Consider the following 25,939-nt stretch of genomic DNA (forward strand, 5'->3'; position numbering starts at 1 on the left):
GAATTAGAGAACAGAAAAGAAGGGAAAAGTTTAAATTGAGGAAATCTGAGCTCCTTGGCTGTAGTAGAAATTGCTGCAGTGGTGCTATTTTTAGCATTGTTGAGATGATCTATGGGCCAGTTGCAAAAGTAAACAAAAGATTCACTTCAAGTTCTCCAGGGAAAAAAGGTCCAGTTTTTAAGAGTCTTAAAAAGGTTAGCAAACTTGCGTGGCTTCTTAGCTTATCCCCGGGTTCTCTTTCCTTCCCATGTCCTGGGCTCTGCAGGTTCTGTTGAACTTCACAACTCTTCCGGCTTGCTGGACCCAGGTTCAGCCTGGAACAGGTGCTGTAAGCTTCCTGTCCACATCCCTGTCTCCCTGTCCATGGGAACCTTGTGAGCCCAAGAGGTGGCAGGTGGTGGGAGGTGGGGGGGCTGGTTCCCACCTGAGAAGCTGCAGAGTGTCCCAGCCCAAGAGGCTGGCATGCAGTGGGGCAGTGGGGACAAGGCCACAGGATGCCCAGGCCCCTATCCTGACAGGACCACAGCATAGTCCTCAAGCCCAGCCGCCCTCATTCACAGCTAGAATTTTTTAAAAACCACCAACAATCAAATGTAAACAGCCTTTAGATGGTCATCCCCCAGTGTGCAGTCTTTTCTGGCCGTTGGAGACAGTTTCCATCTCCAGATATGGATCCACAGTTGTGGCAGTGCCAGGATGCCTGGGCAGAGGGAGAGGATATGTTTAAGCCCTTGGCGTTTGTGATCCCGCACAGCGTGCCCGTCCTGCAAGGGGGTGCGGAGACCCCTGCAGATGGTACAGCTGTGACTTGCCCTGGGCCACACAGCCAGCAAGTGGCAGAGCCCAGACTAGAGCCCAGGCCTGGGACCCGCATCCTATGGGCCAACTTCCATGCCGGAGTTTCTGGCCAGCCCGGGGGGATGGCAGTGATTGTGTACACATCCAGAACTGACCTCAGCCCACAGCCCCCTCCACCCAGACACTGGGGGTGCTCAGTCAGGAGCTTGCTGTTTAACATTCCTGAAGAGAAGAACATTTTCCAGGGTAGACTTCTTTTCCCACTGCACGCTAGCTCTTAGAGGCTTGCTCTTGGGTACATGTCCCTGCTGTGTCTTTCTGGGGCACTGCATGTAACTGCCTCAGCTCGGGCAGAGAGCTCTGAGCTTTACCCCCTGGGACACTGTCCCAGGCCCCGGGCCACCATCTGGAGGGGCAGCACCGTGGTGCTGAAGGCAGCACGGGTGGCACACTTCTAGGAGGAGGCCCAGGCCTCAGCAAGGCTTTGGAAAGTGGAGCAAGGACCTGAGGATGGCTGGGAGCGAGGGGAGAGCCTGTGGGAGGGCTCTGGCTGCCGAGGCTGTAGGCACCCCACCTCAGGGCCAGAAAGAAGATGGGGTTCCCTGGCAGGGCCTCCTTGTGTCCCCGTCCCCAGGCTGCAGGCGGCCAATTGGTGGGTATGGCCTGATGGAAAGCCAAAAGGTACGAGAGAATGCCAGTGAGTGGGCCTCTACCAGGGAGAGGATGGAGGCCACAGGGCTTGCTTCCATGGGTGCAGGGACTCGCGGGGACTTCCTTCGTTATTCCTCCCTGCAACCCCATGATCCCCATCTCATGATGAGCAAGCTGAGGCTAAGGACAGTGGCAGCACGGCACAGCATCCCTCAGCCCGGAAGGAGCAAAGCTGGGATTCCCACCCCAAAGAGCTCAGACCTCTCCCTGTCCCCCTTTCCCACTTCCCACCGACCCACCCTCACCCAGCCTGCACCCGGCCCGGCAAAGTTTGTGGTAAGACCCCACGCTGTTGGCCACGGTGCCCAGGGCAGACAGGAGGGGGCCTGCAGACGTGACTGCCCACCTCTGCCCTGGGCTTCATCCTGCTTGCCAGGCTCCCACCAGTTGGCCCCACCCAAAGCCTGCGGGGAGGAGGGGTGCTGCATTACCCTGTTCGCAGATGGGGAACCCGAGGTGGCAAGCCCCGGGCCCCTGAGCCAGGGAGTGGTAGGGTAGGGGCCCTGCTTCCTGCCATGGTGCCGCCCCCGTGGGCCTGGTGTACCCGCTGACTGAGCCAGGGTGTGGAAGTACCGTGTCCTCTACGAGGTGGTACGTGATCTCTCAGACTCAGTCTCTTCATCTCTGAGATGGGAGATGGGAGTGTCCAGCACTTGACACTTGAGAACCTTGTGGTCCCAGCCCTGTGTTGAGGTGGCCACAGGTCACATATCTGAGCCCCAAGAAGTAGCCCTGTGCAGCCCAGATGGGGCCTTTTCTGGGCCTAACCCCTACCGGAGGGTGTGACCTCCCTGTCCTGGGCAGGTAGACAGGGGCCCCAGGTCACGGGAGAGACCCACCCTGCCCTGCCTGGCCCTCCCTGCAACAGTGGTGTCTGGTGGGCTGTTGGCAGCATGTAGCATTCCTATTCTGCTTCCCCCAAACCCACCTGGTTGATAAAAAGAGGAAGCAGTAGCATCCCCCCACCAGGGAAGATTCCAGATGTGGGAGGTGGCAGGGGTGGAGAGCAGCTGAGGGTCCCAAAGGGGTCTTGCAACAGGGGTGGGGACAGAAGGGAGGGCAGGATGTATTTGCAGGCCCTTGCCTGCCCTCCCCAGAGATGTGCCCATGGCTGCTGCCCTCTGGCATCCACTGCCAAATGCTGCCCTTTTGCCTCCCCTCCCTTGCTTCCTGCGTGTCCCTCCAGACAGGTCATTGGTACCCTCAGGGGAGCTTGGGGGTTCAGGGTGAGCTGCCCACAGCCTTTGGCCGCTCTGAGGCGCCTACACTTAGAGTGGAAGCTAGGAGGATGGATTTCCTGAGGCGATGGGCATTGGCCATATGAGCTCGAGTGAGGGGCCCAAACAGTACTTCCCATGGCCCAGAGATGCTCCCCTACAAGAACATACCTGATGGCAAGGCCACCAGGTTTGGCTTGTGATGGATTCTTGAGAGCATGGGGCTGTCCCTCTGGGGGACCCTGGTTGCCCTTAAGCCCCAGGGTTGGAGGTCACACTCTGGCCTAAAGTCTCCCCATCTTTTACTGTGCATGATGGTGAGGTTGCCTTGTACGGGGCTTCTCAAGCTAGGAGCCTCTGCAGGCGTGGCTGGGGCTTGTGGATGGCAGGCGGGGCCTGGAGCATGGCTGGGATGGGGATACCCACATGTCTGGCCCACACATCTTCCTGCGCACCCTACTCTGGGCAAGGTGGACGCTGCTCTGCCCTCAGAGTATAGTTTTGCTGTTGGCTTCCTGGTCCTGGTCCCTGCTGACCTCAGTTTCCTCATCTCCAGAGGTGGGCCAGTGGATGAGGTCAGTGGTTTTCCAGCCCATTTCCAAAAGAACAGTTTCCCACACACCCCGCTGGGAAACATGAAAGGGCAGCCTCTCTAGCAGACAGGAAGGGCTTGGTGCCACCTGCTCTGGCCACATTCCCATCCTGCCCAGGCTCCCGGGAAGGAGGGGCAGGAGCCCCAGAGAGGCTGCGGGGTCTCTGCCTTGCCACCATTCTGCCAACCCAGACAAGGTTTCCTAAGCTCAGTGGCCAGGCCTTCTTTCTGGGGTAACTTCAGTTTGGGAATTTGTCTCCTCCTCCAGCCCCCTTGTCCACTTTTCCTCTTTGGAAAGTTTGAGCAAGTTGCTTCTGAGAGAGCAGCATTGGGTTTAAAATCCAAACCAGAGCTCCAGCTCCAGGAGTCCCTGCCTGGTTTCCATGGTGATGGGCTGTGGCCACCGGTGCCCCTGGGGGTAGAGCGAGCACTCCCTCACAAGGGCAGGCCCAGGCCCTGCTCCACGCTTGGCTCCACCCATATAGCTGGGTGGCTCCAGACAAGCTAGTCAGATTTTGTAAGGCTCAGTTTCTTCATTTGCAAAGTGGGATTGATTAGACCTACCTCAGGGGGTTATATCGGTACTGCCTGCCATGTGCCCTGGGACACTGTGCCTAGGAGAGAGTCCGCGGGGATACCCAGGCAGCAGGAGCATCTCTCGGGGCCTGGCCGCCTCAGCCCCCTCAGGTCAGTGCTGGGCTTTATTCCCAGAGAGACACCCACCTGGACCTACTTGGAGGAAGGTGGGGAGTCTTGGGCTCCAGGCCATGCTTTGGCTGAGGCTCAGGCCCGGGCTCCCCACAGGTGGAAAGTCAACCTGGCTCTGCCACAGAGGCAGGGGCGTGTGAAACCCAATGAGGTGGTGCTATGGAGGCCTTGGAAATGGAAGGCTGGCCCCCGGGGGCCGCAGATGAGGAGCCCTCGCCTGGGTGACAGGAGATAGCTCTGCTCAGGAGCACAGGAGCTTGCTACCCTCCATAGCTTCACTTCTGTATGAGGTTGAGTGTCAGTACCCACCCCCAGCACTTGGCCCAGGCACCCTGAGTGTACTACTTTGTGCGTCTCGAGGTGCTGTGGGTGCAATATAGTAGCCTCAGCAAATGGAGCGGGGGCAGGTAGTCAGGAACACTCCTGGAGGAGTTGGCCAGATTGTCAGACCAGGGAGAGGCGTTCCAGGAGAGGGAACCCAAGGGAGGCAGTGTGGGGTGTGAGGGTCCTCACAGCTCAGGGCAGGAGTGGTGGAGAAGGTAGATGGGGTCAGCCCTGTATCTGTGGTCAGCAGGCTGGCTCTGTCCTGTGGCAGTGGGGTGCCCCCCGCAGGGTGTCCTGGTTGCAGTGTCGTGGTCAAGTGGGGAGCTCTCAGAGTAGTGGGCTGTGCAGCTTGGAGGGAAGGCCTGGAGAAGGGCCTGGGGGCTAGAGAGGTTAGGGAGAATGTTCAGGCAGGGCCAAAAAGAGCCTTGTGGAGGGTCAGGGGAGGCTGGGGGAGGGTAGGTTCTGGCCACAGAGAAATAAGACCCATGTCCCCTGCAGCTCGGTGTGAGAGTGCTGTGTTTAGGCTTCAACCTTCTGCTGTGGGGCCAGCAGGAGCATCCTGCCTGTGTGGGAGCCACTCTGAATGGGCTACCCCACTGCTAGGGGATGGAGCCCTGTCCCGTCCCCTCACAGCATAAGTGGGAGGTCCCATTGCCATCACAGAGGTTGCACATTGCTCCAGAGAGGGGAGGGTGCTATGCCTGGGGTGCGTGTTCTGGTCACGTCTCAGAGGTGTGCTACTTCGGGGGCCCCCCTGGACTGCAGACTGAGCCCTGCTCTGCAGGGTGAGTTCTGATGCTGTATATGAGATTTGAAGGGTTTCTGTCGGGGGGCTGTTTGGGTTAGGAGAAAGTGGTGGCCCTGCTTGGGAAGCCACATGCCCATGGCGGTGCGAGCTTTGTCTAGGACCTCGCCTCTGTCTGGTGGTTGGTGTCTGCTCACCCCTGCCCACCGTTCAGCTCGGCCTCTCGCTGCATGAGGATCCTTGGGGGCCATCGAGGGAAGAAACCTGGCATGGGGCACAGCTACTGCAGCCACTGTGCCTTGAACCTGACCCTACTGAGGTTCCTATCACTCCCCCTCACTTAGCAGCCCAGCCAGAGAAGCCAGAGCTGCCCCCCAGCCCCCCAAGCCCACAAAGGCCATTTATTAGGAACCTGGGGTCAGACGATAGATAGACTGTCCTAGTTTTCTCAGTGTGCATGTCAGACATGGCTTTTCTAGGATGCGGGCTTCCCTCCTGAGATGAAGCGGAAGCAGCTCAGCAGTCCTCCAAAGAGTGGGCGATTCTAGAAGCCTGGACGCAGATCTCATTCCCAGACCTGACACGGGGGTGGGCTCAGAGGAGCCCATTGTAAGCGTCTTCTCGCTCCAGGGAGGCTCTCATGGTCCCCATCAATCACACCCCAAGACCCAGCTTGCCCCAAAAGGCCTCACAGCCTGCTGGCCTCCCTTCTCTGCCCTGCCTGCGACCCTTCTCTTTCCACAGAGGCCCCTCCACGCGGTCCCGTTGGCTGTCCCTGATGTCACAGGCCCCCTACCTGTCTCTCCTCCGTTCTGTTACCCTGTGTGGGGAGATCCCTGTCCAGCAGCACCCAGCCCAGATGCCACTGTGTCTTCCCCAGGAAGCTGCCTTGTCCCTTTGTCTCGTTCTTGTTTCTCTCCCTCTGTGGCCACCTGTGCTCTTGATCCCCAAGCTGGCTGGGCTGGAAGTGCCAGGTAAGCTGAGTTGATGTGGACTGTGGCTGCATCAGTCCCTTCCCATGAGAGCCCTGGTGTCCGAGTCTGCCTCATGGTGACTGGGGATGTGGACATGGCATTCCCCTCTTGGTAAGGCACTGGTGGGAATGTATGCATGCCAGAGGCCCACATGCTGGTCCCTGTGGAGCTGTGCATGGCATGGGCACGCCTGTTGAGACAGACGCAGCCCTAGCCTGAGGGACAGGGATCCTTGCATTGTGCCCTGACCACCGTGGCTGGTCTGTTCCCCTGGGCATGTCATTTCCCTTTTCCCCACCACTGTGTCCTCACTCATGGCCATACAGGCAAAACAGCTGGATTCAGGCTTGCAGCCTTAGAGCACAGTCTAAGGAACTCCTGGGTACCAGAAGCTCTAGCATACGAGAAGGAAGTGGGGTTGTAGCTGCGGGTCTGTAAACTGGGCAGGAGAGGCACGTTTCGATGTCTTAGCTGTCAGGGAAGGGAGAGGAAGCTGGCTCGCATGAGACTGGGAGGCCCAGCGTCTTCGGCTGGCATGCACTTGGCAGAGAGGCTGCCCAGGCCCACGTCACACAGAGCCAGGGTCCCACAGCAGGGAGGCAGGTGAGCAGCAGTAAGGCTTGTGCCTCCAAACCAGTTGGCAGCTCAAAACTCTAAGGCTGAGGATTGGGATTATTAACTCCAAGGAGCATTCTTGCCACCTAAAGGTAGCCCTGGACTCAGCCAAGGAGGAAGATGGGGTTAGGTCAAGTGGGGACTGAGGTCACAGTCAGCAGAAAGGAACCAGGAGCCACCTGTGGGTCTGTGTTGGCTCAGGTCTTGAGAAGGGATGGTTGCAGGGGGCCACTAGGGCCACATGGTCCCCTGGGCAGCTCAGCTGGCAGCACCTGGGGCAGCAGCCCAGCTCTGGGATCTGATTGGCTTCACTGGGCCAGGAACCCACCTCTGCTGGGGGCTGCCTACCCTCACTGGCACATGAGCCAAAGGCCAAGCGCCTATGTGCAAGGAAGGCTGTGGTTACCACTCCAGCAGACTGCACTGCTCCGGTGACCAGAAAGTGTCCAGAAAAGGGTGAACAGTGCCCCGTCTGCCCTCTCTGCTGGTCCACCCCAGGGTGAGGACATGCTGAGGCAGAGGCGTGGGGACATGCACACATTCACCCATTGGTCTGGGTTCCGTACCCAGGGACACAGCATGTCTTCCTTTCTACTAAGTAACACAGGGTGACAGCATCTGCCCCACAGGCCAGTGTTGTTCATCCTTCTCTGTGCCTCCTCACTCAACAGACACCTTGAGGCAGTTCACACTTTGCTCTCTGGCCCTGCTTACCCTCCTCCTCCCCTCACGTGCTCCTGCTAGGGACTGCTCGTCCAGACAATGCCACAGTTGTTCAGTTGGGCTTTCTCTAGTTCTTCTGGCTTTGGTGATCATCCCTGGGCTCCTGGAGAGCCAGCTCAGCTTTCCCTCTCTGCAGCCATCCCTGGGAGCATGCGTGCTTTGGGGGAGGCCAGACCTCTATCCTAAGGGCAGCGGGCAGTTGGCATTTTAGAAATGGCTGTGGTGTAGAGAATAAACGTGGCCACACAGGACGGGGTGGGCGGAGGGGCCAGATAGGGGCTGCAAAGAGGAATGTTGGCCACCCAACTTCCCAACATGAAAATGGGTGAAGCCCTGGCCTCCCTACCTCCCTGGTGGCTGCCAGGGGCTGCTGGGTGGACAGCAGCTGGGCTGCTGGGTGGACAGCAGCTGGGGGGGATGTGATGGGTCAGCACCTCTCAGAGTTGGCCCTTAACCAGGGGACTTGGGCCCAGGGGTGGGGAGGTGGCTCTCAGGGCCACCTACCTATTGCCCTTGCCACCGTTGTCCTCTCCATTGTGACTCATCTGTTCTGGAGCTGGACTGGGGAGAGGGGTCTGCCTGGGAAAGTCCCTGTAGGACCAGGCAATGTCCTCAAGACTTTTGTGTTCTTATGATCAGTCATCCAAGTTTGCTTTGGAGATTGAAGGTCAGATATCCCTTGGAAAGGCAGTGGGGTGGGGCGCCTGGGTGACACAGTTGTTAAGCATCTGCCTTCGGCTCAGGTCATGATCCCAGGGTCCTGTGATCGAGTCCCGCATCGGGCTCCCTCCTCTGCAGGAAGCCTGCTTCTCCCTCTCCCACTCCCCCTGCTTGTGTTCCCTCTCTCACACTGTGTCTCTCTCTGTCAAATAAATAAAATCTTAAAAAAAAAAAAAGAAAGAAAGAAAGAAAGGCAGTGGGGTACTCTGATGGCATGGGGCTCCTCCTGGCCCGAGGCTGAGGAGGCTTGGGCCTGCATGCAGCCCAGGGTCAGCACATCCACTTCCAACATCAGTTCTCCTCCACAGACAGGCTGGAGCGTGCCCTTCAACACCCAGACGGGGCAGGGCCACCTGATCGCCAGGATTGACCCAGAGCAGGCAACCCACAGGTTAGACCCTGCTCGCCAGGGCTCCTGCCAGACACTGGATGAGCATGGTCAGGGTGGACTGGCCTCCTGGGCCCCTGAGGCTGGCGGAGTGCTGCCGCAGCCGCCAAGGTTTCAGGGGTGGCCCTGAGGTGGATGAGCTGCCATCCTCCCTGGACAGCAGTCAGAGGCCTGTGTGCTGCACATCCAGGTGCTTTGTGGGTGATCAGGACCCATGGGGCCTCTCTTGCGTAGGGTACTGGTAAGTCCCAGAAGGGGCACAAGGCTCTTTGGGGCCCAAAGAATTCCTGAGGTTCTGATGCAAGCCCACCAGGGCCCCCTGTCTCAACACTCTCACATGCAGTGTGCACAAGAATGCCTCCTCCTGGGGGCTCAGGGAGAGTGATTACCACCTCCCGGTTCTGGGCCTCAGTGCCATGGTCTGTCAGCTAGAGATGGCAATGCCCATGTCACGGGGCTCTGGAGAGGGCTTGCACAAACCAGGGCTTGGGGTGCTGGGTACTGCGAGGTCCCTGGGGCAGGGCCGAGGAAGCTGGAGACCACTGGGAGCACACAGTGTCCCAGGCTAGTCTCTCCAGAGACTTTGCTGGGCAGAGGCCTGGCACAGAACCCCTGAACTCCCCTCACCCACTACAGGCCTCCCTCCTGCTATGACAGCCAAAACCATGGGACCCCAGCCTGCCCCAGCCCACCCTGGGCCTCAGTGTGCTCATGAGAGCATCGCAAGGGCTGGTTTCCAGAGAACTACATACTCTGTAACACAGACAGCTTCTTCCTGGCCTAGGTGTGATGGGCACATGTTCTCAGCCTCCTTTGGTCTGACTTTATCTTACAGGAAGTGGATAAGGTATGAAGTGAGGTCATGAGCTGTGCAAGGCACAAGTGTCACTTGTCTGCTTCAGCCTTCCGTACAGCCAGGAGGAGTCAACCAGCTCTGAAGCCAGCCAGGCCTGGCAGCGGGTCCTGGCCATACTGACCTTACTGCTGTGTGACTCTGAACCAGTGCCCAACCTCTCTGAACCTGTCCCCACATGTGAGTGTCAAATGATGATATGCATGTAGATGGCGAGGGGCTGTTGTGACTTGAGCACCATGTGGATTTAGAACTCCTCTGAGACTCGACCTGTGGCGAGCACCCAGTCAGGAGACCCTTGTCCTCACATAACCCTGGGGTGGCTTGTGCTCATGCTTGTCTCCCTGCAAGTGAATGACCTCTAGAACCGCAGCCTGGTTCTTCCAGTGCCTGGCAGGGAGCAGTGGTCCTCCAGGGGGAGAGGGAGGGAGGACAGAGAGTGTGACATCCCCCTGGCTGAAGGGGTAGGTTGGACCCGAGCCCATTTGGATTAAGGGCACCTGGTAGGGGCACATAGTAAGACTGGGAACACTAGTGGGCAGGAACTAGCCTAAGTGTAGGATAGGTGGAAACAAGCTGGCTCAGGGAGATGGCACCAGGACAAGTGTCACCAGGATAGGGGCCAGGTGGATCTGAGGTCTCTGGGTGTGTGGGGAAGGAGGAGGAAGCAAGGAACTCAAGGCATTGAGGTGGTGAGAGAGAAGCTTGGGGGGCAGCGGACTGCGGGTGGTTGCCTGGTGGCAGGCCAGGGCTTGGTGCAGCATCTCTCTATCCGCTGTCCCTGCCTTTGCTTGGCCTCTCCTCACCTGGCAAGGGAGGAGCTACTGGTAGTTGGTGGACAGTCCTGGAGCAGCATGCCCCACGGTGCTGTGTGCACACCAGAGCTATGGGTGCTGGGGGCATGGTGGTATGTTCCTGGGTGAGGCTCTTCTCTCTGAGTCCATTCCTCATCTGTAGAATGAGCACAGTCCCCTTTCCAGGCTACCCTGTGCTGAGAGGGAGGGGTGCTACTGCCCTTCTTGGAATAGAGTCCAAGAGGGGAATCGTGAGCCCACCCTGCTTCTGCCTGGCCTGGCCACTCCCACCGCCTTGACCCAGGGCCTTCTCCAGGCTCAGCCTCACGGCCCAACTGAAAAATGAGGCCCCTGCCAGCTGTAAAACCCACTGGGGGACTGCCATGGCATCTCTGTTCGGCCCTTCCCCCTGAGGATGTTAGTGGGAAAGCCTTTACTCCACCTCCCACTGCCCCATTGGATCTGCAAGGACAGCTCAGTGTAGCTGCGTGTCCCCACACACCCACTCCTCTGCCCTCCACAGGGCCTTCGCCTGGCACAACTCTAGGGGGCGCCGTTCACATAGCTACCGCGTGCAGGGTGAGGACGGCCACCCCCCACCCACTCACCCCCGCCGCACTCCCTGCCGGCCCTACACCGCTTGGTCCGGGGCCTTTGGGACCCACAGCCTCCTGCGGTGAGGGCTGCACCCCTCGCCTGGTGGGCAGCCCACCACCACCCGCGCGCACCGGGCCAGGGAACCTGCGAGGATTGGCCGGCAAAAGTCAGTTGCGCTGCTGGGCCCGCTTCCAGGCCGAGCGAGGGAGCGAGTGCCCGCGCCCCGTCCGGCTCTGCCCGCCCCGCCCCGGCCCGCCGCGAGCGAACGAGCCTCCGCGGCCATGGCCCGGCGCCCGCCCTAGCTCCGCTGCACAGATGCCACGGCGGAGCCGGCGGGTAGGAACTTGACCGGGGCCGGGGGGCGGGGGCCTGGGCCGCGACCGCCTCTCCTCCTCTGCCTGCCGGCTCCCTGCTTTCCGAAGCTTTTGCCCAGCCCTCCCGGGGTCGGTTTGGGCTGCCACCCCCGCCCCGGCCCCCTGCCCGCCAGGCGCAGCAGGAAGCCCGCGGGCCATGGTTTCCCGGGCGCCGCGGCGGAGGAAGTCGGCCGGCGGCGGGGCCGCGGCGCCCCCATGCCCCGGGGCCAGCGCCCTGCGCAGCGTCAGGTGGGCGGCCGGGTGGGCCGGGCGGCAGCGCGCGGGGGCGGGCGGCGGGCACTGGAGGAGCCTGCACCCGCACCCGCGCCGCCGGGGGAGAAGCCCGCGCAGCGAGCCCCGAGCGAGTCCAGCCCGACCCAGCCCGGGGCCGCGAGCCGGCGCGCGGGGGTGTGCGCTGCGCTGCGCCGCGCGAAAGCGAAAGCCAAAGCCGCTCTCCCGCCGGCCCGAGCAACTTCGCGGCGGGCGGCGCCGAGGAGGAGCAGCGCGGGGCCGCTCCCGGGGATGGTGAGCGGGCCGGCGGGGTGGGCAGCGGCGCCCGGGCGCGGTGCTTCCCCAGCTATAAATAGATGCTGTGCGGGGGCGGCAGGATGGTGCCAGCGGTTTGTGAGTGCCTAGCCTGCTCGGAGCCCGGAGCTGGGCCAGGATCTTGCCCCGCGGCGGAGTGGGGAGGGAGGGTGCAGAGGGGCGTGGGGCGTGGGCGCAGGACGGGGGTGCGGCACACACAGGCGGGGCCGCGGTGGAGTTGAGGGCTGGGCTGCCCCCCCCCCCCACTTAGTTGTTTGTCGTTTCTGCTTTTCCGCGGGGCGGGGTGGGGGGGGCTGCGGGGGAGGGGAGGGGCAGCCAACAGTTGTGGGGACCCAGTGTGCGACGTCTCATTTGGTAGAAGAGGCTGAAAGCGGGCGGGCGCCAGCTGCAGGCAAATTGCAGGCTTCCCCAAATCCTGCCTGTGCTGGGGACTCATTACCTGTGGATGGCGCGGGGAATCCCTTGCCCTCGGGAGCCCAGCCAGGACCGCTGGTTGGGTGGAGGGTGACGGCGCCCCTGGCGGTTTATGTGCAACCCTGCGGCCAGAGAGGCGGGCCCTGTGGGTTTGCAGTGGGAGCTGCAGGACTTCCTGTCCCCAAGGGTGTTCAACCTAGCCTACCCCTGGCTGTGCCGCCAATTGTAGGCCCGGAGCGGGACAGTGGCTCCAAGTGCTGTGGGAGGGGCAGGGCCCTTCGCTCTTCGGGGCATCAGGAAGATGGGGAGACTTGGCCCTAAGGGCCTTGGGACTCCTGAGGAGGGTGGCTCCTGAAGGAGATGGAGCTGTCTGGGCCAGCTGTGGGAGAGGTGCCGCCCTGCCAGCCTGGCACTGTCTCTGATGTTCGCCTTACTTGGGGACAAGCGGGGTGCAGGGGGAAGAGTAGAGTAGTGTGAATGTTGCCATAGTTTCAGCTCTCTGTTGGCTGTGTGCCCCGGGACAAGTCTCTCCCGGTGAGCTCTTCATTGATATCCCATGTTGAAGAAGCTGGACAGGCACCCTTGTCAGTATCGTTGGCCCCCCGGGCTTACAGCCACCAAGTGCAGCCCTACACACCCTCTCCAAGTTGTCTTGCTGTTTGGGAGGTTCATATGGGTTTGCCAATGACAGGTGTCTCCCTAAGACTTTGGAGGATGCTGGTATTCTCCCCAAGGCTGCTCCTGACCTGAGGGCCAAGGGTCCAGGTTCTGTCCTGGCTCAGCTTGGGGTCAGGTGGGCTGCCTCACTGAGGCTGGACTGTGGAAAAATTTTTATGCTTTTTCTGGAGGGAGAGGCCCTAATCTACCCCAGCACCCCTTCCTACTGAGGGGCTCCCTTGCTCTCTCCAGCTCGTCACCTGCATGGAAGAAGGTTCTCAGCTAGAAGCAGCCTGCTCCCACAGCCCCAAGCCCGCTGCTCCTGGGAATGGGATGCCAGCAGGCTGCCCGCCCTCGCCTGTTTGGAGCGCTGAGTTACTACTGCACCCATGCCAGGTGGGGGGTGGGCTGCAGGAATCCCTCTGCGGGGGGGATGGGTTCTCCCTTGGGTGCTCACAGTACTGTGCTTTCTGTGGACAGGAATGTTGGAGCTGAGCAGCCCTGGGAGGCCTGTTCACCTGTCATACTATGGCACACAGGGCTAACTGGGGACTGGGAAGGCCTAGGATGATGGACTGCGCCCCCCCTCCCCCCACAACACACACCTCCTGTTATAGGTCAGAACCAAGGCCCTGCTGCTGCTGCTGCTGCATACCTACTCTTTTGTCCCCTCTGGGGGATCCATTCCAAGGAGAGACAGTAAAGATCTGTGGGGGTGGCTGTTCAGCCAGCATTGTTCATAATTCTAAGGACTCGGCCCCAGGTGCCCACCAGGAGGGGACTGGATGGGTTTGGGTACACCTGTGGAGTGATGCGCTGTGGTCATTTTAAATGACAGGAGTGTTGATGGTAGAAAAAAATACCTGTGCTCTGTTTACCGAGTTATAATTTAAGATAAAAATTACAAGCTCAAAAAAAAAAAAAAATTCCACACTCCTTTGTTCTCCTGCTCAGGATACTCTGGGTGATAAGGTCAACCCTAGGGGGTTGTCTATTTCCTCCCCACTTGACAGAGGCTCCTCCTCCTCTGGCCCCTTCTCCTTCCTGGCTTCTCTCTGGCTTTCCCTGAACACTCCCTCCCCGAAGTCCTTATTCTCTCACCCCATTACTCCTCGTACCAACCATTCCTTCTCTCTCCTCACCCTGGATGCATGTGTGTCTGTCTCTCCTACTAGCAGGGACCCCCTCTGGTGGGTGTGCCTGACCCATCCACGAGACTCCTGATTCCTGGGATGCACTTGGCTTTTTGTCCAGTTGCCAGGCCGATTGGCCCTGGGAGACCCAGAGGTCACTCTGGAGCAACTCCTGAGTTGGGCCTTCCCAGCACCCAGAGGGGATTCATCTGGGGCATAAACTCTCCAGAGCCTGTTCGCCTTGGTTCATGCTGGGGACTTACTCAGAGGCACTCTAGAGCTGCACTGAGGTTGAGGGGACTTGGAGGCCAGGGTTTGTGGTTTTGTCCTGGAACATTCCTTTCCTGGAGGCTGCTCGGGCAGGCCCAATGGGCCCACGTCCCTGTCTGCCTAGCTTGACTCTCATGTGGGAGGGCTTCCCTTTCCCCCAGAAGGCCAGGATCTATTTCGGGGGCCCGAGGTGCCAGTAAGCATGAGAGAGGCAGCCCTTCCTGCCCAACCCTAGGCAGCTCAGAGTCCGGGAGGCCATGGCAGGGCAGGCCAGGATTCAGGTCCTTGGGACTGGCTACTGATCTCAAGGGCTAGCCTTTATAAGCATCCTTTGAGCAGCCCCTGGTCAGGTAGGGAAGGCCTGAGAAGGCCCCAGGCAGACGTAGACCCCCTCAGGCTGCAGTAGCCTGGGGTGAACTGGAGATGGTCCAGACAGCCAGCTGCCCACCTATTGCCTCAGCAGACCAAGCACCCCTAGGTCTCCCACAGTACTGTTGGCATCTCACCGTCTTTCCCTGCTTAGTTTATCCCCAAGGCACTGAAGCCTGTCTCCTTTGTGGCCTTTCTGGGTGCTCCTAGCGGTGGCTACTTTCTCTTCTCTCCTCCTGCTTGAGGCTTGCCAGGTGCCCCAGCTGTGCATGACCCCAGTAATAGCAGAGTGGGGAAGGGACACCTGAGTCCTGTGGGTAGGGCAGCAGGGGACAGCAAGAGGAGCCCAGCAGAGTTCTGGAAGACCGAGGCTGGAGGCCATGCCCAAAACAGGGGCTCAAAGGACTAGATTATGAAGTCTCAGAGGCGCTCAGAGGTACTGGTGGAGGATGCTCACTCCCCATTGCTCTGCCAGCAGGTGTCCAGTTCCAGCCTCCCCTTTCAAGGGGATGTTCTCAGGTCTTCAAAGGCCCTGGCTCAGAACTGAAGTTATTTGGTATCACTGCTTGGTTCTGCATTTCTGTTTCTAGTCTGTAAATCACAGATCACATTGCTGACCTTTTGTACCTTTGTAAGCATTCAGGGAGAATGCAGAGAGAGAGACCTGAAGAAGGGGAGTCTGGTCCCTGTGTCTCATCCCACACCAGGTCACTGGGTAGCTTCAGGCAGGTTGTGTGAATTCACCTTCCCCCTTTGGAAAATGAAGGGTGGGTTGATTACCCACTTGGACAGTCCCTGCCAGTGTGGGCGTGGGAGGAGTCGGAATCTGCACCCGGTCCCCATGGCTTGAGTCTCATCCACTCAGTGACAAGCCCATGCCCTGGGTCTGAGTGTGGCTTAGATGGAAGAGCCCTATTGGGCCACACCTCCCACCTGCCTCCTTCTCTGCTTTGGCATTTCTGGGCCCCTTATTTCCCTGGGGGGCCTTTGCCTGTGCCCTTGGAGTGGAGGAGGCCCCAGGGGGAGCTGTTACTGAAAGATGGGATCCATGAAGGTGACAAGTGCATCTGGGAGCCTCAGAATGACCTTGGGGTATACTGTCGAGAATGGCCTGAACAGCGGCCCTGCACAGGGCAGTTGGAGCTAACGTGAGAATCAGAACTGTATCTGGACCTGTGGTTTTGGGTTGCCAAGCTCAGAGGTGGTCCTGAGCCATGGGAAGCCCTGCTGGTGTGCAGGGAGCCAGGGGCCCGGGAGTACGTTGGGCAAGGCCTTCCAGCCCACACTGAGGCAGTAAGGGAGGTGTGGACTGGCCAGCTGATCAGGAATCTGGGGAGAGGGGAGTCCTTGCCCCTCCAGGAAGAAGCTGCCCCCAGACTACAGTGTGCTGGAGACAGCATGAGCCTTAGGAATGAGCACGACCTTAGCCTGGCAACCAGGCGCAGTGCTCCATGCCAGTGAGGGTATCTGCTGTCCATCCCTCAGGTGCCACCTGCCAAGATTTTGGTGACCAAAGGCCAAGGCCTCATGGCCTTCCTGCCCAGGCACCAGCCTCACCCTGCTTTCCAGCCCCCTTTGTGAGTGGACAGTGTGTTCATGGGCAAGAGTGCAAGGTGGCCCGGCAGCAACCCACCCCTTCCACCAACCCAGCTCTCAGCTCCCCTGGGAAAGGCTCCAAGGGCCCCCAGCCATGCTGGCCAGCCTCCATGGACCCCCAGGCTTGCTCAAGTGTGGGGCTCAGCTACTGAAGCTCTGTTTCCTTAAGAGCGGCAGGAGGATGCCTCCTGCCGGAGTCTCAAGGCTACAGGGGAGGTTTGGTAACTTGTATCAAGTGCTCAGCCCAGAGTCTGGGGCTCCATGAATTATTCAGGTGGTTATAGTCTGTCTCAGTGACCTCATCTGCTAGCCAGGAGCCTGGAACCACTTGGACGCATTGGGGGTCGGCTGAGATGCTCCCAAGGAGCTGCACATGGGTGGAGCTTCGAGCCCATTCTGTGTTTCTATGTGCTCTGAGGCTGCTGCTGGGCGCCCCCAACTGCCCATAGCTCTCCAAGCAGGCATCATCCCAGCCAGGAATTGAGTGTGTGCCCTGCACTTTGGCAGAGGGGAGTCTTGGGGTGCAGCCAGAGCTACAGACAGGAGGGCAGCTGGCTGGGGCACAAGGGAGAAGTCAGAGGGACCCTGCCTCATACCCCCTAGGCCCTGCCTGGCACCAGTGCTGCCTTCCTCCCTCGAGGGTGAGCCGCATCCCAGACCCTCTTTGCGGGGTCCCTGCTGCCCCTGGCTGCTACTCCTGCCCTCACTTCTCTGTGATCCTGCTTTGGCCTGTCCTTCAGCCCCCAGGTGCAGGCCTCCCTTGGGCCGCTCCCATCTGCCCCTTCTCTCGGGCACTGCTGCCTACTCTCTTCCCGTTAGGCCCCTTCTTCCTCCCCCTCAGATGCCTCCTGGCACATCCCCTGCACCCTCCCTGAGGCCTGCGCATGTGGCCCTGGCTGCTGCAGGTGGAGCCTGGCTGTACCCCTTCCTCCCGCGTGCAGACATCCCTCGTCCGATGCCTGTCCCCTCCCTGGGAGCTCCCTGGTTCTCTGAGGGGCTTCAGAGCAGGCCCGGCACGGCAGGGCTGTCTTTTTCTGAGGGGCAGTATGTGGGACTGTGCTTTGGCTTCTTCCCCTCTGTGGGGGTGCGGGGAGGGTCCCACTCGTCTCGGGGCTGCTGGTATCGTGGGGGCTCTGGCTGCAAACACAGGCAGAAGGCGGAGTTGTTGGCTTACCTGCCACCCTGCCAGCTTGCGACTCTGCCTGGTGGCTCCACGCCCTCGGGCCAGCTGTCCCTGGAGGCTGCTGCGTGTCTGCAGGAACCTCCCCGGGGCTTATGGTGGCTGTGGTTCCCTTCGGAATGTCTATGGACTCTCTGCCTGATTTGTGTGGTCTTCCATCCTTGCTGAAATAGGGGGTTACGGTATGGCCGCATGCACATATCTGGAAAGGAGATGGATTAACAGGGCGCCCTAAAACACGTGGGACAAAGTAGACCTGTCCTCACAGGGTGCATCCTGGCTCCGTCCCTCCTCAGGGATTGGCTAAAAGCCCTTTGGGAGTCTGGCTCCCGGGCACAGGGACCCTGTTCTGCTCTCAGAGTGATCACAGACGGGCCGGTCCCGTGCAGAGGCTGCTCAGCCAGGCTCTCAGTCTGTGGCTGCGGTGGAAGGTAGCCCAGTACCCCAGCCGTGAGGAGGGAATCCACCTGCATTCTGGGCTTGGCTGCCGTCCAGCAATGGGGCTGGGGGCTTGCTGCCCCTCAGTGGGCCTCGAGTTCCCACCTGCACAATGAGCAGTTTGAGCCAGCTAAGTGTGCTTGAAAACGTCCATGACTGTGGAACTCTGATGCCACCAGATTTGTCAGTGCCTGGCTGGGAGCAGCATCCTGGGAATCAGGAATGGGGTGGAGGAGGAATGGTAGGGGCGGGAAGGGCAGGCCTGTGGTGCTGTGGCGTGACAGGGAGCAGATGGCAGGCAGACCCCGACCCCTGCTCGCCGTGCATCCAGAAAGTGTCTTATCTGAGGCACTTCCTTGCTTCAAGGAGCAGATCAGCCCCTGCCTGCATATGATTGCCGGTGGGGCTGGCAGTGCCTAGCCACCCCTCACAGTCCCAGGTTGGCCCACTTCGGGGGGTGACATGGTAAGTCCTTCAGAGAGGTTTTTTTTAGCATGCTTACTGGCTCATTTTGGCACATCCCATCCCTCTTCCAAGAAGAAAACCAAACAGGTAAATGCCCTGTGTCTTTGATTCTAGAACTTGAGAGCAAGAGCAGGAGTTTGGGATCCCCTCTCTGCAGGGACCCTACCTATGACCGCACCATCTGCCAAGTCTGCTGTGGTCACCTGGCCCACCCTGCAGAGGGCCAAACGTTTTTTATCTCTGGCATCACCTTCTCGGCTCCGCCTCTTTCAGGGGAGAGAGGAGAGCTGGCCCTCGCCCGACCAGGAGCCTGGCGGGATAGGCCTCCAAGCAGCCCCAGGTCCTGCCAGCCCTCAGTGAGCGTGTTGCTGACTTGCCATCAGCAAGGAGGCGTGCTGCCACCACCCCCCTCCAGTGCAGGGCTCATATGCACACCCAGAGCCCTGAAAAGCATTCAGAAGAGCAGAATTGTTTCCCACCTACCCTAGAAATCTCCAGGGTGAGAGACCGGTGGGGAGATGGAGGAGCTAGGCTTCTGCGAGCAGCAGGCCCTTCTCAGGCTGGGCGGACACCTTGCCTGCTCTACCAGGTTTGTGTCGGGTCCCTGGGGACCTGGAGCTAAAGCAGACCTGCCCCCACTTAGGATGCATTCCCAGCCACAGGCCCACCCCCTGACCATCTAAGGGGCTGACCCTGAGTGGTCCTGGCAGAGACTTAGGAGGGCAGCAAGCCAGGAGGGCTTCAGAGAGGAGGTGACATCACAGCCAGGCTTGAGAGGGCACCCCAAAAAGTGAGAAGTATAAAATTCACAGCTCTATAAGGGGGCGGGCGTGGTCAGTGTCCGGGATCAAGGGAGGAGGGGTGCAAAGGCCAGTGAGTCTCGGGCTTCAGCTGAGGTAGGTAAGGGAGCTGGCTGTCAAGGATATAAGCAGGGGAGGGATGCACTCACATTATCTTTTTCCTAACTTGTCCTGGCCCAGGCTGGGTGGATGGATTGGGGGCAAGAGTGGGAGGAAGAGGCAGGATGAGGGCCAAGCTGGGGCAGGAATGTTAGGGGCACAAGGTGCAGGCTTGGATGCCAGGGAGGGCCAGGGGTGTGGGAACATCCCTGGGGTTATAGCACAGTGGAAGAAACCTTTTCTAAGAATTTATCAAGGATAAAATGGGCCACCTCCCGAGGTGGTAAGCTCCCCAGACGTGCAGGCTGAGGCTGGTGCCCACCAGGCAGGTTGTGGGGGCCAGGCGTTGGGGCCCATGTTCCCCAAGTGCCTGGAGCCTCTTGAGGCATGGGCACCATATCTGAGGCCCCATGACCCTTGCTTCTGCCGACAACCAGGCTCACCCCAAGTCCCTGGCAGGCCTGTCTTCAGACCTCCTCCCCTCCTCCCCCAGCCTGTGCCCTGACTCAGCCAGCATGGAGGGCAGGGGTGCCATGGGAGGAACAGAGCCACTCACCAGGGTAGGGTCTAGAAAAGTCAGCACCCTTCTCCTTACACAGCCACCCCCAAACACGATTTGGAGGAACAAATGTGAGTCTTCCATTCATCCTCCCTGATTATTCCCCGAAGGACGTCAGGGGCCCTCCGCCCCCACGTGCTCATAAGGCAGCTGGGAGAGACCTTCTGACCCCAGATCAAGGTACACTGGGAAGAGTGACCTCCCTCTGTCCTTTGAGTCTTCAGAGGTTCAGCCAGGGAAGAGGGAGGCATTCAGAGAAATCCAGGGTCATTCTGGGCCCTTAGGATTGATGGTGCAGAGCAGGGCACGCCCCTCTGTGCCCTAAGGAAGAATGAGATCCGGGAGCAGTAGGGTCACACCCAGCTCCGGGACTTGGCCTGTGGCTCTGGGCCAGCCCTGGCACACGCCTGCAGGGTCTTGGCACATGGTCGGGCTGTGTTTCTGGCTTTCCCCCTCTCCTGTTAGGTGTGGGAAGGAGCCCGAGACCAGCAGCAGAAAGGCTGGGGCATGTGGTGGAGGCTTCCCTCTGGGCTGGTTGCGCTTGTCCTCCCTGTCTTCAGAGCTGTGGGCATGGCGAGGGGCCAGCTCTGGGACTGCCCCTCCTGCTGTGTGACCCTGAGGGAGTCACTCCTCATCTCTGAGCTCCGCCCTCCCCGACGTGGCTGTGCGAGCCCATGGTGATGAACGTAACATGGTGATGAATGTAACATGGTGATGTCTGCAGTGCCGTGGAAGAGCCGGGCTCTTTAGTCTTACACCGCTAGGCCTGGCAGGCAACAGAGATGGCACCTTCTCGACCATTGCTGTACATCTGGGGGCAGGGTGTCAGGGCCACAGTGGCCAGACAGCTGCTCAAAGCTGTCCCTTGTCCTCTCAAGTGGCAGCTTTTCCTGAGCTGCTGCAGAAGCCCCCTGGGCTCAGTGGGAAGTTACAGCGTTGGTGTCAGTGCCATGGGTGAGGGTGGCCTCAGCCTCCTGGTTTTGTCCAGGCCGGGAAGCAGCTAGTGCCTTGTTTGGCACTGCCTGGGATGAAGGGTGGTTGCCAGCCTTCACACAGCACCCCCAGACTACTCGGGGGTGGGGGGTGGCGGGTCTGTGTCCGGTGTAAGCCCAGGGATCCAGTGTGGAGGCTGTGGGGGCTTGGAGGTGCCCTGCCTTCCCTCCTGGGACTGCTGGAGCATAGACTTAGTCAGTGAGCACCCATGGGCACAGGGCCCTGGGAGTTGTACCCCACCTTGGGTACCCTGCTGGGGGCCCCAGGTAGAGGAGGCAGCATTGCTCACAGCCCCAGTCCATTCTGGGCAGGAATTTCCCTAGGGTGTTAGCCACAGAGAGCCAGCTGTGAGCCTGCCTGCTCCCTCCAGGCCCCCAAAGTCCTGCCCCAGAGACATAAATCCTAATGTCCAGGCCCTGCAGCCTCAGGCCTGCTTCTCTTCACTTATAATTCGCACCCTTGGTCGTCCTTTCTTTCACCACGCCTCACCTGGACCACTATGTCTCAGACACCGTGCTGGGTGTGGGGATGCCCCAGGGAGCTGCCGAAGGGCAGGGTGCCCAGTGCACCAGTGGGCTGAGCACAGACTGAGGGAGATGGTGGCGGGGCTCCCCAGAGCCAGCCCTGCTCCAGCTCAGCCTTTCAGACAGTGAGTTTGGATGGCCGAGAAGTGGAGGAGGGGGTTCCGGGCGGAGTGCACCCCGGACAAAGGCAGGTTGGAGGGAACCGGGGCATTCTGCAAGCTGCAGGTCATTTTCAACCCAGCCCTCTAGACTGGGCATTGCTCGAGCGAATGCACATGGGTGGGGGCCAGGCTTGAGCCTGTCTGGCCAGCAACAGCTGCCAGAAGTTCACAGTGGCCACCTTTTGACCCATCAGTTTGACCCTAGGAATTGGTCCTGTGGCTGAGTCAGCAGCTGCGTGGAGGCACAGAGGCTCTGGGCTTCTCCCACTGGTTGCATTTGACTAGGCATGACCTGCATGTTTCCCATAGGGGACAGAACAAGTACATATGTGCCATGCAACCATTCAGAGGAGGAGAGTGCGGAACAGCACGTGTATCCTTTGCCCCCATCTGCAGGGGGACGTAGGTGGGGGTGGCCACCCTCCCACTCCCCTCGGGACAGCAAGAGGGGTCCGAGGCATCGTGGACTGGGCAGAGTGCCCTCTGGTACTGTGGCAGCCTCCAGCCGCAGCAGCCCCCCGCTCACACGCTCACCCCCGTCCATCTCACAGGGCATCTGGCGGATCCCCGTGGACGAGATCGACCGGCCAGGCAGCTTCGCCTGGCACATGAACCGTTCCATTGTGCTGCTGCTGAAGGTGCTGGCCCAGCTCCGGGACCACAGCACCCTGCTGAAGGTGTCCTCCATGCTGCAGCGGACCCCGGACCAGGGCAAGTGAGTGCAGCCACCCGGCCTAGTGTGTGCTCGGCCCCGTGAGGGCAGCTCACGCTGCCGGGGGTCAGAGCAGGAGCGCACACGCAGGCTAGAGCCCCTCACCCACCTGGGGCGTCTCTCCGCTGGTTGGGGAGCCTAGACCAGCCCTTCTCTCCAGGGGCCTCTCTGTCCAGTATCTAGACCACACCCTGCCCTGTGCCCCCTGGGCAAACACAAGCTACCCCTTCCTTTCCTCCTGCTTCCCTTTAGCTTGGGGCTTTCAGGGTGCTGTCAGGTCTGCAGAAAGACAGGTGTCCAGATGATAGCCAGGGTCCCTCAGGTGAAGGCAAGTAATAACCGGCCAGGCCACAGGGGGACCTGGGCGCAGAGGTAATGAGGGATCCCTTTGCCAGACAGGCCCGAGGGGCATCTGCTGCAGCTGCCACTTGGGGGGCTTGTAGGGGATCCTGGGAGACGTGGTCTGGCCCAGCTGGGCGAACAGCTGTCCTCTGAGCCTGCACTGTTTTATCTTTTCCCGTCTCATTTACCTCTAGGAGCTGGGGTGGGGCCTTTAGCCGGGGCCTGGGGCACCCTGTAGACAGGCTTTACAGAGAGAAGCCAGAGGCCCCCAGCTCTCACTCGGCCTGGCCCTGCCCACCCTGCTCCCGGGGTTCCTGGCCAGGTCCGGAGAGCCCAGGGCAGTCTGTGCTTGGTGCCGAGGCAGGAGGCTCAGGGAAGGCTTCCAGGGCATGGACCGAGGCAGGAGGGATGCTGAGGGACCAGCGGGTGTTCTCAGGGCAGGGAGGGGCGTGGGCCACCATCCAGGGCCCTGTGGCTCTGAGGCTCTGCTGTCTTCTCTGGCCACCACTGTGTGCCTGCAGGAAGTATCTGCGAGATGCTGACCGCCAGGTCCTGGCACAGCGGGCCTTCATCCTCACTGTGAAGGTGCTGGAGGACACCCTGAGCGAGCTTGCAGAGGTACGCCTGTGGCCCCTGTCCTCTCCCAGGCCGCGGCCCCGGCCACCTGTGAAGTAGCGCGCTCTGCCTCCCCCGCTGGCGAAGGTCAGCACAATAAGGAAGTGGCAGACACTTAGTGAGGCGCTGACCCGCTTGGCAGATGTGGACTTGTGGTCAGGGAGGACAGTAGCGACACTCCTTGAGGCTGCTACCTGAGCAGTGTACCCCCACCTGGAGGTCGACCTCGGGGTCACAGCAGCTCTGATGTTGAAGCACATGGTGGGCTCCTGGTGGGCTGAGCGAGGCCTCGGATTGCTCCAGGCACACCTGCTTCCTTTTTACCGCCCCCCGCCCCCCGAGGCAGGCACAGCCCTCACCGCCTTTCATAGCTGAGCACTCTGAGGCCTAGGAGGTTAGGTCACCGGCCTAGTAGGAAGGGTCTGAGCCGGGGCAGTGCCGGTGCAGGGGCTCAGGGTGGCGGCCTGAGACTCCACCTCGGCTGCTGTGCATTAGGGGCACGTGAGAGCCCAGAACAGAATTCAGCAGTGCAGCAGTATGCAAGGTAGCCCCTGGTGGGTCCCGCCTCCCCCATTAGATGCCCAGGACTGCCCTAAGGCCCGCATTTAGAGGAAGGCCATCCCCGCACAGGCTGGGCCTACTCTTCTGGAGCAGCACCACCTCCAGTGCCCCGTCAGTCCCTCTCAAGGCAGGAGGAGCAGAACAGGGAGGGACTTTCTCAGGCAGGTCTCCAGGCCCAGCCTGGGCCAACTAGCAGACGGGCAGACCCAGAGTGGCCCAGGATGGGCACCCCTGACACCCAGGGGTGTTTTGTTATGGTAGAAGCACAAAAGATACAGTCTTTTACCTTCGGTTTTCTCGTAGGGGTCAGAACGTCCAGGGCCCAAGGCCTGTGGCCTCTCTGGAGCCAGGATGACCACCGACGTCCCCCACAAGGCCAGCCCCGAGGATAGTCAAGAGGGCCTCCCCCACCCCAAGAAGCCCCCTCTGGCTGATGGCTCAGGGCCAGGGGCTGAGCCAGGGGGCAAAGTGGGCCCTCTCAACCACCGGCCTGTGGCCATGGAGGCAGGAGACAGCACAGACCAGGCCGGGGAGCGGAAGGACAAGGAGAGTCCCCGGGCAGGGTCTGCCGAGCCCATGGACACGGGTGAGGCCACTGCTCGCTGCTCAGACTCCGAACGGGCACCGCCCCCACAGCCAGGCCGCCCCCCAAGGGACAGGGGCCCCGAGAACCGTCCCACTGAGCTGTCCCTGGAGGAGCTGAGCATCAGTGCCCGGCAGCAACCCAACCCGCTCCCACTGGCCCAGCCAGCCCCGGCCGCCGCCCCTACCACCACCAGTGGGGCCAGAGGGGGCAGCCACCCCGAGGAGCCACCCACATGCCCCAGCCGGAAGAGGAAGCTCCTGGAGGACACAGAGTCGGGCAAGACACTGCTGCTGGACGCCTACCGGGTGTGGCAGCAGGGCCAGAAGGGTGTGGCCTACGACCTGGGCCGCATCGAGAGGATCATGTCCGAGACCTACATGCTCATCAAGCAGGTGGGTGGCCGCAGGGCAGGCCTGCAGTTGTATTCTCACCAAAGGTCATTCGCAGTTTGTTTCAGGGTGCTAGGGCCCGTGGGGCATGCTTGTTAGGTGTCATTCCCACTCCAGCCTTGCTGTTCGCTTCTCTGCATTTGAGGTTTTCTACCACAAGCGGGCCGTAGAGTCAGAAAAACAAGGGTCACGTCCAGTCATCGTGTTGTACGCTCTAAGTATGGGGCGATTTTGTCAACTATATCTCAAGAGAGCTGGGGAAAATACACCCACAAAAAAGAAAACAAAAAGGAGAAACAACAAGCTTGGAAAACTCTCTTCTCAACTTTAAAGGAAATGAATCCATTTGCAGAAATCTTATCACATCCAACAGAGGGGGACAGGACCCCTGACCCTACCTTGGTGCCGGGCTCTGGGGCACTTCCTCAGAGACCTTTGTGGCTGGCATCTGAAGGGGGCTGCAGTGCCCTGAGTATGTGAGCAGGCACTGCCGCCCTTCTTGTTTTGTTTTGTTTAAGTAGATTAGACATATAGCTCTTTCTCTATTTAAAATGATTTGCACAGGAAGAGCCCCCAGAACTGCAGTGGCTGGTTCAGACTGGGTGCCCAACCTGATAAGCGGTTTCTTCCCAAATCGTGTCTGTATGTGGTTCCACTTCGGAGAGTGCCTGTTCTGTCACCCCCTCACCAGCATCCGGGATCAGCCTTTCTTTGTTTCTGTTGCTGATGAATTAGGAAGAACCATGCCCTGCATTCCCTGCTGGTGAGGGTGGGCCCTTCCTCACGCCCTGCCCACCGTTCCCCCAGGGCAGCCTCCGGGCCTCCCTGGCCTCCTTTGCCATCCCCCTGTGCCTTGGGCTTGCTTTTGGTCTCTGGGTCCATCAGACCTTCCCCCCACCCAGACCTAACTCTGAAAGGCCTTGCATCCCACTCGCTTGAGGAGCGGGATCTGGCTCCGATTCTGCCAGCCTCAGCCCCTGAGGACGCAATAACATGGTCCCGTCTAGGCGTGATCTCGACAGGGCTGGCGTGGCAGTGGCCCTGTGGGGTGGACCCGGGAGATGGATGTGTGCTTCTGCCCATGCTCCCCAAGCAGGGTGGGAGTGTCAGGGGATCTTCACACTCCGGGGGTTGGGATGAGGCCAGCCACCATGGCCCGGGCCCTTTGACTTTGAGCGTTTCCTTGCCCAGGTGGACGAGGAGGCTGCGCTGGAGCAGGCCGTGAAGTTCTGTCAGGTCCACCTTGGAGCTGCCGCCCAGAGACAGGTAAGCTGGACGCAGCCTGTGCCAACCTCCTCCTATGGGGCCGGCCCCACGCCAGGGCCCCAGGCTGCAGGCCGAAACATGGGCACACCTCAGGAGGGACCAGCATGGGGCCAGCACGGGCCAAGGGGAGATGGACAGGTGGCCGCCGAGCT

The 25,939-nt window shown here is 60.3% G+C and overlaps 1 protein-coding gene across 3 annotated transcripts in view; it reads left to right on the top strand.

Annotated features, from left to right (window-relative positions):
* CABIN1 (calcineurin binding protein 1) overlaps positions 1–25,939 on the top strand; it is a 155,960-nt gene that overhangs the window by 119,508 nt on the left and 10,513 nt on the right. For all 3 annotated transcript variants that reach the window (XM_045887216.3, XM_064578077.1, XM_064578076.1), the window contains 4 exons: positions 21,868–22,031; positions 22,892–22,988; positions 23,850–24,524; positions 25,713–25,787. In XM_045887216.3, coding sequence (XP_045743172.1) covers positions 21,868–22,031; positions 22,892–22,988; positions 23,850–24,524; positions 25,713–25,787 — 1,011 coding nt within the window. The remainder of the gene's footprint in view (positions 1–21,867; positions 22,032–22,891; positions 22,989–23,849; positions 24,525–25,712; positions 25,788–25,939) is intronic.

This window comes from Mirounga angustirostris, unplaced genomic scaffold (genome assembly GCF_029215605.1).
Source record: "Mirounga angustirostris isolate CCGP_5_RB_7025 unplaced genomic scaffold, mMirAng1.0.hap1 SCAF_14, whole genome shotgun sequence".
NCBI lineage: Eukaryota > Metazoa > Chordata > Mammalia > Carnivora > Phocidae > Mirounga > Mirounga angustirostris.